We start from the raw sequence: 13,440 nt of genomic DNA, 5'->3' as shown, positions 1-13,440 counted from the left end.
TAGCTACATGTAACTGCAACTGCACGGGCTAATTGTGAACACCGGATTACACCAGTGCATATAAAGAGAATTAAGCGATATCACGGCATTCTTTAAATTTTAATTATACCTTTTTATCAATTTGAAGATCATTTTGGGTGGCATTATTGATTTTGAAAATAAACTTTAAGTTAATATATTCGATAAATTATTCGACTTTATTTCATCTTAAACTGTACATGTATTACTGTTAACAAACATGTTTGAGAATTAATTAATTTTGGATGACTATTGGTACAAAAAAAAATGTTTTTTATTAAACAATTTGATACAACTTTAAAAAAATGAATTTTTAAAGAATCCATATAATGGTATAAATCTATAATATCAATGTGCTCGTAATACCCCCCCCCCTCATGTCGACACGATTAAAAATCGACAATACTTTACAGGTAAGAACATCTTAGCTGAAGAATAACGGTAGCTGGCCCCGCCGCGGTGTAAACACGGTCTCAGGTAGCACCGCGATCAAAACCCGCGACGGTGTAACGCGGAAAGGATTAATACACCGCGGAGGGGACGCGGTCTAATACGGGATCCGCGTTGCCTGTACTGTAACAATGGAGATATTCATGCTTATTCGTGATACGTACCTAATGTAGTTCATGAGAAAATATACTGCATTTTATTTTGTAAAGAAACATAGGGGAAATTTATTGGAAATGTAAATATCTTCAGTTAAATTTTCCTGAAAAGTATAGGCCGATTATGCACCTTCGTGGCTTTACTTCTTTATTTTGAGGGGTTAATCAGATTGGATTCAATTTTCATTATCTGTTTGAATTATACGTACAATGTTTTGATTTTTAAATAATTGTTTAGATATTCCTACATGCTATCGTTTTCACTCATTTTTCAAAACATTGGGTGACCTTTGAGTATTAAACTTTTTTATTATCAAATGTTTCTTTAAATAGTGTGAACTACCCCCAAAATGATGTCTATCAATTTGCTGTGTCTTAAAGTCAATCAAACATAACTAGGGATAATTTGTTAAATTTTCGCAAATATACATTGGTTGTTGTATGTCCTTGTCTCCAAGGACGGTATCCATCTTTGTTGCCCATTACATCATTTTTGTTCATTGAAATCCACTTGCTCATGTGTGTATAAAACGGACATTGCTTGCTGTAAATTTCACATATCTCGGTTAATATATCTTTTGATTCTTAACAAGTTTTACAGCAGCTTTAATGAAGCGTTTAATTTCACTCTAGTTTACTTTTTCTTGACCTTTTATTTTCACTGCAGTGTCTCGAATAGCCCTTGTTTTTCCAGCTTCTCACAATGGAACTATGTGATGAAAAGTGGTCACATAAACTGTTATCGATTCATTAAAGATTTGATAATTAGAGAAATTCAAGCTTAATGTCATATGATTTCAATGTTGTATGTCATCGAGCTGATGACATTATTTGTTGAACAGCCCTCGTACCTATCACAAATGACAGATGCTGACTTCTCTGTTTATGATGTTCAGTGGCAGTACACGTATAAGGGGAAACATGTGTTTCTTTGTAGTTCTTTGTTCATTTGATTTATATTTATAATGGTCTCTGTAAGTAAAGTAGTATGGTATGATTTTAAAATCTGCAGAAATAGCACTTGTCTGATCGAGGAAGCAGAAACAACTTTAAACTAAATGTTTGTTTTTGACCCATTGTAAGCTGTTATAAAGATAAAACACCTCTCTTGGTAGCCATGATTAGAACTCGCCAGGTAACATTGATAGGATATCTATATTCAATAAATATGCAGTAGGTGTACGTTGACCCTCGTGTAATCAGAACTTTTATCATTAGTAATTCTTGTACATGCAATTGTAAAGATCATGTGGGTCACCAAAGAAAAATATGTGTAAATTGAAAGCGTCAAAGTCTATGCTGTGTTTACAATGAAAAGAAAATGGAGATTTACTTCATACTGGTTGCCAGTTTTCTTAGCTCTGGTAAGAAAAGTTATTTGTATTTCAAGTAGACTCCAATAAAAAAGAGTACTGGGTACACAAAGGATTCTCTTTTAAAACTGTACACCAAAAGTATTTTAAAAAATATACGATTTTTATTTTGGTATCTCTTTGTTTGTTGTTTAACGTCCCTCTCGATTTTTTCACTCATATGAAGACGCCATCACTTGCCGGTGTAAAGACGAATAATGACCCCATCGAATAATGACCGGGGGTCATTTTTCGACAGCGAAAAATGACCCCCGGTCAATATTCTACGGCGAAAAATGACCCCCGGTCATAATTAGACGTCGAAAAATGACCCTTTGCCCGTAGAAAAAGTGTCACCACCCTAAAAATTTGTAGAACCCACGTGAAGAAAATAACCCCGTAGAAAAATGACTCTCTGTAGATTAAAGCAGCTGAAATATTTAGGGGGCAAAAAAATTAGATAAAGAAGCATATTAGTCAAAATGCTCACCTGAGCTAATTGGGAATAAATTGATGATGTATTGATCTCATAACATTATACAATTATAGCTATATTTTAAGGTCAATGCGATGATTTTGAATCTAAAGGAGTGAAAGATTTATCGAGCCTCAAGGGTTAGGTAAACACTGTTTTTCGATGGTGGAAATCATCGTACTGACAGAAAAAATCAGCAGTATTATATATTATTATATCCTCTGCTTGAAAAGCGGGAGGGTATATAGTGATCGGGATGTCCGTCCGTCCGTCTGTTACGCTTTGTGGTATCCATCTCTTATTCGCAACTTCTCTTATATATAAAAAGATATGTTTGTGAAATAGCTATGCCCCTGTATGGCAACATAGCGAAGATTAAACTTTTCTTAAACGCAATTCAAATATATTGGTACTAGTGTTGGCAACGAGTACCCGGTTAACCGGTTAACCGTCGAACGATGCGAGTATCGGTTAGTAAAACTGCTATCCGGTTACTCGCATGAACAAAAAAAATTACATAGTAAATGCATATAAAATGATTGTTTTCTAGTTTATAAATGTATATACTTACACATTTCCCTAAATTTAGATACCGTTAGACTTGATCTAATACATGGTTGTAGTGGATCAAATTATTTTGATTAGTTTTCACAGTTTATATAATTAATAGCCTTGATTGCTCGAGGGTATACAACTTTTGAAGGCCTGAGTTATGATTACCTCATTTGATAATTTAACTTAACGAGATGCCGCCTCAGACAAATTAAGCTTGGGTTGTAACTGTAAGAAAGAACAGTTGATTCAAAATCTTAACGAAAATTAACTAATAATTACGGAGTATGTAGATAATTATTATTCTCCTTGATAGCGACATTTCGGGGGTTGAAAGGGAAAGCATCAGGAAAGCAATGGTGAGACGGTGATTGACGATGTCTTTATTTGTCTTCTTCGTGTGTCAAATTTCTTATTTTCTTTAATCTAAAATCAAAATTCGTTCACAATAACGCATGTGTGTATTGTAAATATAATGTCCAAAATTCAGTATATTTGTGAATTACTACTACCGATAAGTAAAGCACAAGATGAATAAAAGATGTGGATACTTTTACGAAAAATCATCCGAGTAACCGGGTACTCGATCGGAAGATGAAGCGAGTAACCAGTTACTAAAAATCGTCCGATTTGCCAACACTAATTGGTACCCAAAGTAGGGTCTTCTCACAAGAAATACAAATGCAAAATAGGAAAGTCCTAGCACCACTTGTTCAAAAGTAATGGCTTAGGATAAGTTTTTGAAAGGTAGGTCAAAGGTCAAAGGGTCAAAGTTGATGGTTTCTTAAGAAAGATTTAACGTAACAAGGATTACTTATGTGAAGTATGAAAACCCTAGTCCTTACCGTTCAAAAGTTATGGCCAAGGTTTTTTTTTTCATAAGTACGGAAATCTCCAAGGACAAGGTCAAAAGGTCAAAGATTTTAGTATCCAATGAAAGGCCATTGCAAAAAAAATACATATGTGAAGTATGAGAATACTAGTATCTACCCTTTAAATGTTACGGCCAACGTAAAAATTTGGAATTTTTGTGTAAAATGGGACAACAAACTCCAAGGTAAAAGGTAAAAAGGTCAAATTTGGTGGTACCCAAAGTAAAGTCTTGTCAAAAGGAATACACATATTAAATATAAAAGTCATAGCTCCAATAAATGAAAAGTTATGGTCAAGGTTAAAGTTTTTTGCGGACAAAAACAGACCGCCAGATAGACAGACAGAAGTACAGACGGACACGATAAAACTACCAGTATATACCCCCTAATCTTCGATTACGGGGACATAAAAGAAATGGTCTTCAATTAACTTTTCATATTATGATAGAGTATAAAAAAGACGTTACAAAAATGAAAATATTTGTTCTGATTTTCATATTAAATTCTCTGAAATATATACACAGAACTGAGTAAAAGGGTGGAGTAAAACAAGAATTAAGAAATGTAATGAATACTGTGTGCTAAATCGAAAGGTTATGTCTAAATGTATAGTTTTTTCAGTAGAATGTGTATTTTACACTAGCCCAGAGCTTTAAAGAGCATATTTTAGGTGTTATACCTACCCCACCCTTACTTATTTAGGAAGAAGTCGATTATCAACAAAAAGCAACAAAAAACTACCCTACCTTTATTTTATTCTATAAGGAGGGACTAAAAATAAGCTTAAAATAATCTACTATTCTACTATTTTTCAACTGTTACTTTGCCACAATACTTTCAAGTATACCCCTACAAACATTTAAAGTATGCTTTAATCATGGCGAGGTAAATTATGATATGATAGTACTTGTGTGAAGGCTTAACTTCATTTCAATATTTTATCTAGAGCCTCTTTCAGTAACATTGAAAGGTATAGAGTTTTATTTATATTTTTACGTGCTAAGAAGAACAAATATCAAATCTATTCGAACAAATGCATTAATTACTCGAAGGAAGAACAATTATAATACACAGCATATTTTTTCCCTTCAACCTGTTATAAATTTTGTATCACTTTAAACAGGGGGTCATTTTTCAATGTGGGTCAATTTTTTATAGGACTAACATATAAAATTATGCCCCCTACGACTCTTTTTCTACAAAAAATGATTTTTTTCTACGGGTGGGGGTCATTTCTTATCGCTGAAAAATGACCCCCCAGTCATTATTCGATGGGGGTCATTAATCGTCTTTACACCGGCGGCTAGAAATTTAGATCTTTAGTCGGCTCTTCGGACCATAGTTGCAGATCTGAAGCGTTATGGTTTTATATATTTCTCTTTGACGTTATGGTCAAAGACAAATATATATAAAACCATAATGCTACAGATCTGCAGCTATTCAGGCCATTGAGCAAAGAGGGATCTTTTCGTGCCAACAACTATTGTGACTATGGACCTAGGTGTATATGGTCTCATCCGATGGACCGTTAAATCTTTGTTATTTCTCAAAAAGGGCAAAATTATACCCCTGTCAAAATAATTATCCAGTTTTATCTGAGTTCTACACCGAATTTGAAAGATCGATAAGAAATAAAACATTCCAAATTAATTAATTTTTAGCATTTTCATCTAATTTAAAAAAAAAAGGGGGGGACAAGAAGGTCATGTTATTTTGATAATAAGTAAGAAGGTTCCTACTTTCATCTTATGTAGAAGAATAAATATATCGAATAGGTCTGTAAAGTAATTTTTAGAAGTAAACATGTTCAATGACAATTTTATCACTGATATATTCCTTTTTATTACTGTACTCCAAACCTAGAGATAATACCTTTAAATTTGTGTAGGGCTTTGAAGCTTTTTGATTATCCACTTTCATATGCCTACATAAATCAAAATTGAGACTACTTTAAACCTGACCTATTTTACATTTAATGACATGGTTTGCAATTGTACACATTAAAGTGATGTCAAGAAATTTAACTATATACTTATATTCTTTACGATGCTGAAAACATGCTTCCTATAAAGGATATATATAACGAGTTGTTAATCAATCGAATGGTCCATTGTTCTGAGACCCTGACTGGCAATTTTCAGAGATCCGTATTTTATCCTCAATTGACCTATCTGTATTGTTTCGAGATTTTGTTTATAGATCGATCACTTTTTCATAATAGTAAATAGCAAAAAAAAAATTATGGACTATGACATTTATTTAGGATTATTCGTCCCTGATTCTGTGTCTAAATTTAAAGAGTCAAATTCCGTTTTCCCAAAGTACCAAGTGAAGGAAAAGGCAAAACCTACAAAAGGAAGTGATTACTCCAGTATTTTATGTTTCAAGTTTGTTTTGAGACATTTTATAGATTTAGAATATTGCTGAATTTCAAGTTTATCTTTGAAAGCAGGGAAATAATTATATATGTCTTTTGTATATTAATACTCATGCAATTGTAATGCTGCGAAGTAGCAGTCTAGATGTCTAAATTATTCATGTCGCCATATGTTTGTGTATATTCAATCCTATATAAAAACTGGAATTATACAAAATAAACTTAATGCATATTTTAAATTGACAATAACTTTCTCGTCTTGTGGATACTTATAGATATTAAATCATTCTAATATACAAAATAATTATTCATTTTCAGACAAGGATACAATGTATATTACTAGTATACTAGTATTATTAGTATTGTTTGAATGTAAAATAGTTTACAACAATTTGGTTAATCATAGAATTTTGACCATATGTTATTTCTTCATTTTCAGCACTGTGTGAGCACATTACATCCAAATGCCATGGTAACAACTACATGAATTCTATATGTGCCAACCAATCAGAGGTTATTGCCATCAAACAACTACAGTATGGAGCAAAATCAAATGACAAAAACTGTCCCCAGAATGAGCAGCATAACAATAATACGTGTTGTTCGCATGAGCATACTGACTGTTTAGAAGATGTGAATGATTATGCCAATAAATATTTATATTTTTCTCGCTTGTCTGGACTAAGTGGTATTTCACAAAATACAGCCACACCCTGGATCCGAATGAATTGTGGAAATCGCACTTTCTCTGACTATGTACAGGTGGTGTTTGATTGTATTAAAGGTATTTGTTTGATATATACAAATTTATTTTATTTATTACAACTTAACATCACCTTCAATCAATCGAGTTTCATCATGAAAAAATCCATTCGTTGAATCCGTTAAAGAATTCCTGTGAATATGAATATTTAAAAATCCTTTACAAATGAAAAACACGTTCGGTGCATATAAACGTGCCATACATACAAGACGTCACCAGGCTATGCCACTTATCTCTCAGTAAATAGGTAAATTAAGACTTTTCTTGCCTCCTTAGGAAAAAAAAGTATATAAAGAGTATTCTGCTCTTCAATGGAAACTACATAGGCAGTTTCAACTATGAGACCTTTTTGGTTCTTTTGATTAGAATTCTACTTTTTTACTACAGACATAAACGCATATACATGTTCTTCGAAACATGGGGAGTTAAATTACAGATTCGTTGCACATCGACAATAATTATTTCGTGTACATTTAAATTATTTTGATAACTTTAACTTGTGTTTTTCAGATTCAGAAATCAAGAACTTTTGTGACTATCAGAAAATGGCCTCAACAAATAAAGGTCTGTACCTCCATAGGGAACGATATTTTAACATTAAAAATACTTGTGAGTGCATGATCAAACCATCAGAAAGATCTACAATCAACGTATTTGCCGTTGACGTGAGATTGCAGCCAAATTACCCTGTTAATGAAAACCTCACTGGGGACTGTACAAATGCAACAAATATACTGACAATTAGTGATAACAACAATGTAACGAGCATTGAATGTGAAAATGACACCATTTATGGAGAATTTGAAAAACTATATTCTTCATCCGGAAACTCTATTAATATATCATACTCAGAAGAAGGAAAAGAGCCACAAAGTGTTTGGATATTCGTTAATGGTAAAGTTGACATACTTTGCAATTGTTTTTTTTTTTTAGTTAGACCATCCTCATTTCATTCTTTTTAAATGTAATCTGCGTTTATATTGCTGATATTTTTATTAAACATATTCTTCTTACTGAGTTGTTAACTAAAGATTTTTTTTTGAAATTTTGAAAAGAATGCATTCTTCATTTAGCCAGCAAAGGAGATTTTGAAATCGAATGTAATCCACGACTCTCCACTACAACTTCAACAACAAAATCAACAACAACAGGCACAACCAAAAATTCAAATCCACTCGTGACGTCACCTGGTAATCAAGGAAATAGTCACAAAAATAAAACTACACAACCATCGGGACCAAAGACAAAATCTCCAGGTTATAGCAATCCTCAATATGCAATATTAGTAACATATCATTATGCATGAAATATATGGAGATATCGAACAATATTCCAGATCAAAAGTCATGAAACATGAAACAAAACAAAACAGGAGCAGAGCAAACACAAATGCATGTATTTTGCTGTTTATACTGATTCTGCATTTGTCATAGATAAAATTAAGTTTGAATTAGTTGGGTTTGTTAAACGTTTGCTTGTCTTCTAGGAATTCTTCATTTGTCAAAATTTTGCGTCTAATTTTCAAAATCGGTGAATTTAGAGATATTTAACGTTTAGCAACTGCACATAAGTCAAACAATTTTTTTCATAAGTAAATTATATCACATATAGAAATTTAAGATATAGTAACTTTATATTAATCCAAACACTTTTTTCTTTGACTTATTTTCAGGGTCTAAAAATTCAGATTCGAATGTCATCGAAACTGGACCCTCGGCCAGAGGTTAGATTCCTCTTTTTAAACTATATTTACTAAATTTGAAATAATTGTGAATTAAACGAACACAGCTTAATAATCTTATGCTGTTACTTGAAATATTTACAGTGAGAGAGAGAGCCATACAAAATACGGCAATATACTGCGTCATAGGGGCAGCCGTTATAGCGACCATATTGATTATCACGGCCGGGTTTTTCATTCGTAGGAACAGAAAGTTAGTATATCAACCACTATATATATAATATGTAATGCAATTAGTATTTAAGGAAATTAATTACTTAAATCATTGGTTTGAAAATACAAATCTGATCTGTTGAATTACAAATCTTAGGATAAAATACTCATTATCCACTTTCAACAAATGCGATGAACATTGTGAATTTTTTAAAACTATTAATTGGAAATGTGTATTCAACTCAGCAATACAAAATGTCCATATTATTACTTGTTTTCATTTTTAAATTTCCCGCGTTTTAGGACAGCAGAGCAACAAAGAAAATATAAAAAGGTGCACGAAGCAAGACTCAGCCAATCCGACTCCTCCATTTTCACACTGGAAAAATTACCCAGGGAAACCATAACAAACTTTTCTGCAGGTTCGGAGGACTATTTGTATTGACAAATCCCTTATAAGGAAGGCTTTTAGAACAACCAATAAGGTCCATTGAAATTTTTGATATTTAAAAGAACTGCTCTCTGTAACGTTTTCTAATGCTGTACATTATATTCCTTAATATAAGGGGAAAAGTTTTTTGTAACGCTGTACAATTTTTTAATACAGAGTTTTAGTATAAGAGCATGAAATGAATTTGTATTTGAACAAATTTACGTGATCTTTATGTTTGCAGATTTTTTTACATGCATTTAGAGTTACAATTTCATGAACAATGTGCCTAATATTAGATTATCATAACTTATGTATGTCAGTCACTTATTTTATTACCAATCTTTACTACATTTACTGCATTTGCAGGAAAGTAATGCTTACATATATCTTTAAATGCTATTTTTAAATTCTACAAGTCTAGGGTCCAAAAAATTTAAGCATGCTTCTTGTTTCAGATAGTTCATTTGTTTTCCAAAAGAAAAAAAAAATCTCCCTTCGTCTACATAAATATGTTTCAGTGTGTAACTGAGTTTATTCTGTGTCTTGGGGTAGTCTATTTTTGTGCGAAGATTTATTGAAGACAGTAGAAAGTGTGGCATTACGAAACTGTACAGACAGACGACAGATCTTTATCCAAGAAACGCCTTTGTCCGATAGAGTTTACGTTAAGCTTATTTTCAAATTTTAGTTTCAACACTTTAACACCTTTATGATACTTCTTTTCACATGTATAAATGTTTTTACGAGTGGTTTTGTGTTATTTTTTAAAAATATTATATAAAATTTTCTTGAGAATACTTTTACACAAAACAATCTTAAACGTGATATTGATAGAAGTCTTATTACTGTAATACAAAAATTATGTCTAAAAATATTCTTGACAAAAAATCAAAATACTTTTATTAACAGGGTCGAACTTCCTTAAGCTCTTACCCGCAACCTTCCCTATACTGCTGAATACTTTCACAGACTCTTTATTACATAATATCATTGTGCACCTCCTCTTTTATTTTTTAATCTGTAATGGTTTGGGCCGTGGGCCTGGATAGCTCAATCGGTAGAGCACCTGACTGGAGATGCAGGGGTCCAGGGTTCAATTCACAAATTTGTTAAAAATCTAACACTTCGGGTCACTCATAGCAAAACATGAACCACTTTAATCTTATTGAGGAGGGTTAAGACCGCAGAATATTAACTGGCAAGAGTGAAAATATACAGCTTACGTCATTTCTATTTGTTACAATCAAAACATTCAATGATAGACAATGAAATGGGCGGGTACCATTCCACGCCGATGCGGGGAAAAATTGAATTGAAATTTTAGTTTGAAATTCATTTTCAATCAACCTGAGCTGTTTTCAAAATCAAAGTGTGAATGTATGATCTAAAAGACAAATAATTTCAATTCCCAAATACATGCTGGTTGAAATTTATATTATAATGAGTTTATACATGTTATAGCCTATAGCTATATTATATTCTCAGGGACACTTGTAAAATTCATAGAATACATTTTTCAGGAGACTGTCATATGATTCTAAACCGGGGAGGGGGGGGGGGTAAAAATTTGTCGAATCAGATCATGCAGTGTACCGAATAATTTTTAGGGTGACAAGAGCTTTCAATAATCTTTACTTTTGTCTTCAATGGAAAATGATGACAACTTTCTTATTTATTTCCAAGATCAAAGCGCTGGACAGAAAATTTCCGATTTATATACTATTTTCGTACTATTATAATACCGTAATTGAAATTATTTGTTCTCTTGGCCAATCAGTAATAATGTGCCTTCTAGCGTAGCTGAGGTGAATTGAAAATGAATTTTAAACTAGAATTTCAATCCAATGTTTTTCCCACGTCCGCGTCGAATTGCAACCGCCCATTTCATTGACTAATATTGAATGTTTTGATTGTAACACAGAAATGACGTAAGCTGCATATTTCCAATCTTGCCAGTTAATGTTCCGCGGTCTTATCATTTAGTGAGTTCTGTGCTCATAGTACCTCTGTGGTTAGAAGTTAAAATAATTAGTCTTTTTTATTCTTAGTACCTCTAATTAGATGTTAAAATAATGAGTATAATAATAATTATTCTTTATGCTGATTAAGAAGCAGCCAGTTAACCAAACAACATAAAGGTTGTCGAAATGTAAAAAAGCTGTATCAAACAAAAAAAAACAATTTTAATCTCTGCATTAACAGTGTTCTTTACATGCACATAGCTGAATTGTTAACATTAATGGTGATAACGGGTTTCCATAGAATTAATTTTGGCGCGAGGTTTACTTACATAAAACATGTTGGATGATACGAATAATAATTGAAATAGCAATCAAATACTTTCTATTCAACTTCGATATACAATAAAGCTGTTTTAAATTAACTTGAGTAGAAATAAAATAACGATACACAGTGATATTGATTAGAACTCCAACATACAGATCCATCGATTATTGTAATATTTAGACAATAAACAGCTTTCAGAGAATAGATATGAATATTTCTTATAAACAAAACACAAAAATTTCATGAAATATGAACATACACTGTGGTCAGCAGCAGGTATTTAAACAGTGAAAACAAAGGTGTTGCAGAGCCGCAACCACGCGGTCGACATTATAAACCGGAAACAGAAGAGTTCCAAAATATTTGAACTAAGGCATCCGGGAATGAACACTCCCAACCTGATATCATCCGATATCACACTTTACTTTTCTCAATCAATAACACAAACTCTGAAACTCGACGAATAAACGTAGATGTCTTGCCATCTCTAGAAATGTGATTCTCTGTTTTATGCACTTTGTTATCCTCACTCGGAGAGGTTTTCACAACTTCGTCCAAATGCCACTGAATGCGCGGTGCCTGTTTGTCAATCATCAACACAACATCACCAACTGAAATGTTCCTTTGGTCCTTTTGCCACTTCCTCCATCCTTGAAGGGACAGAAGGTACTGTACTTTCCATTTACTCCAGAAGACATCCGCCAGCTGTCGTACTCTTTTCCACTGTGAACGGTACATATTCTAGAGTCGAAGGCAATATCCAATGATCATACCAAGACATCTGGTTTCTGGGTATCAGGAGTGACGGACTGAGTGGATAAGGGTCATCAGGATCTGTTGCAATTGTTGTGAGTGGGCATGAGTTTATGATTGCTGTAACCTCAGCAAGGAATTTCACAAGTTCTTCATGAGTTAGATGTCCCTTGACCATAGAACTCTCAAACAACATAAAGTCGAGGATGCGTCGGGCGACTCTTTTTAAACGCTCCCAAACCCAACCCATGTGTAATGAGTGAGGGTTGAAAATCCAGGTGGTGCCATTATCATACAGACAGACATCACTAGTCCATCTTCAACGCTAATGGTGTTGATGTTGAGGTCGATGGTTGAACCAACAAAGTTTGTGCCCCTGTCTGACCTTATCTGCTTTACAGGACCTCAAAGTGCGACAGACCTTCTGTAAGCATTGATGAAGGAGGAGGCACTCATCTTCCCAACGACCTCTTTGTGCACACCTCTAGTGGTCAAACCGGAAAAGAGTATGGCCTATCTCTCGGAATTCGGAACTCCTCGAGTTCGTCTGTTGCCTATGTTCAAAGGTCCAAAGGCATCAAGGCCCACATATGTATAGGGCGGACCTGGCTGAGTGCGGTATATGGGTAGATCAGCCATTTTTTTTGGTTCTCAACACCTGTACGTAGTTTAAGACAAATGACACACTTGTACAAACTAACGAGATGAGTCGCTTGCTGCCAACGCTTCAAAATCCTGCAGAACCACTCCGCCACCAGGTATGTTCTGCCTTAGTGTCTTGACTTCCTGTGAAAAAAATTGACGATAAGTTTGGTCACATGGTGTCCAGAAGGGACAATAAAAGGGTTCTTGTCATCTTGATAAAGGTGTCCTCTACTGTGTAATCATTTTTATTCGTGGGGGGTTAACGTTTGTGGGTAGCTAAAAATTTTCTGGTTCATGGGGACGTAATTTCGTTGGTTACAAGTTCTATTACTTTTATTTTCAAAGTTAACAAAATAGGAAAACTCTGTCAATGTTGCTTATTCAACTTATCTCTCTTGTGAACACAAAAATGTAT

The 13,440-nt window shown here is 33.5% G+C and overlaps 1 protein-coding gene across 1 annotated transcript; it reads left to right on the top strand.

Moving 5' to 3' along the window:
- Positions 1-1,833: 1,833 nt before the first annotated feature.
- On the top strand, positions 1,834-10,138 carry LOC134238541 (uncharacterized). The gene is made up of 7 exons (XM_062720661.1): positions 1,834-1,987; positions 6,691-7,035; positions 7,525-7,908; positions 8,088-8,270; positions 8,687-8,737; positions 8,840-8,948; positions 9,212-10,138. The coding sequence occupies exons 1-7, from the start codon at positions 1,945-1,947 to the stop codon at positions 9,351-9,353; spliced, it is 1,257 nt and encodes a 418-aa protein (XP_062576645.1). The 5' UTR covers positions 1,834-1,944; the 3' UTR covers positions 9,354-10,138.
- Positions 10,139-13,440: the final 3,302 nt, after the last annotated feature.

Source organism: Saccostrea cucullata, unplaced genomic scaffold (genome assembly GCF_032062105.1).
Source record: "Saccostrea cucullata isolate Sc308-1 unplaced genomic scaffold, CSIRO_AGI_Scuc_v1 ctg7466, whole genome shotgun sequence".
NCBI lineage: Eukaryota > Metazoa > Mollusca > Bivalvia > Ostreida > Ostreidae > Saccostrea > Saccostrea cuccullata.
Note: the sequence above shows the minus strand (reverse complement) of the source record. Positions and strands in the feature narration are given on the sequence as shown.

Excerpts from the sequence above, each read along its gene's own strand:
- LOC134238541 (XM_062720661.1), top strand. The coding sequence starts at position 1,945 with ATGGAGATTTACTTCATACTGGTTGCCAGTTTTCTTAGCTCTG. Across the intron at positions 1,988-6,690 it reads TGCCAGTTTTCTTAGCTCTG|CACTGTGTGAGCACATTACA; the intron begins GTAAGAAAAGTT and ends CTTCATTTTCAG. Across the intron at positions 8,271-8,686 it reads ACCAAAGACAAAATCTCCAG|GGTCTAAAAATTCAGATTCG; the intron begins GTTATAGCAATC and ends ACTTATTTTCAG.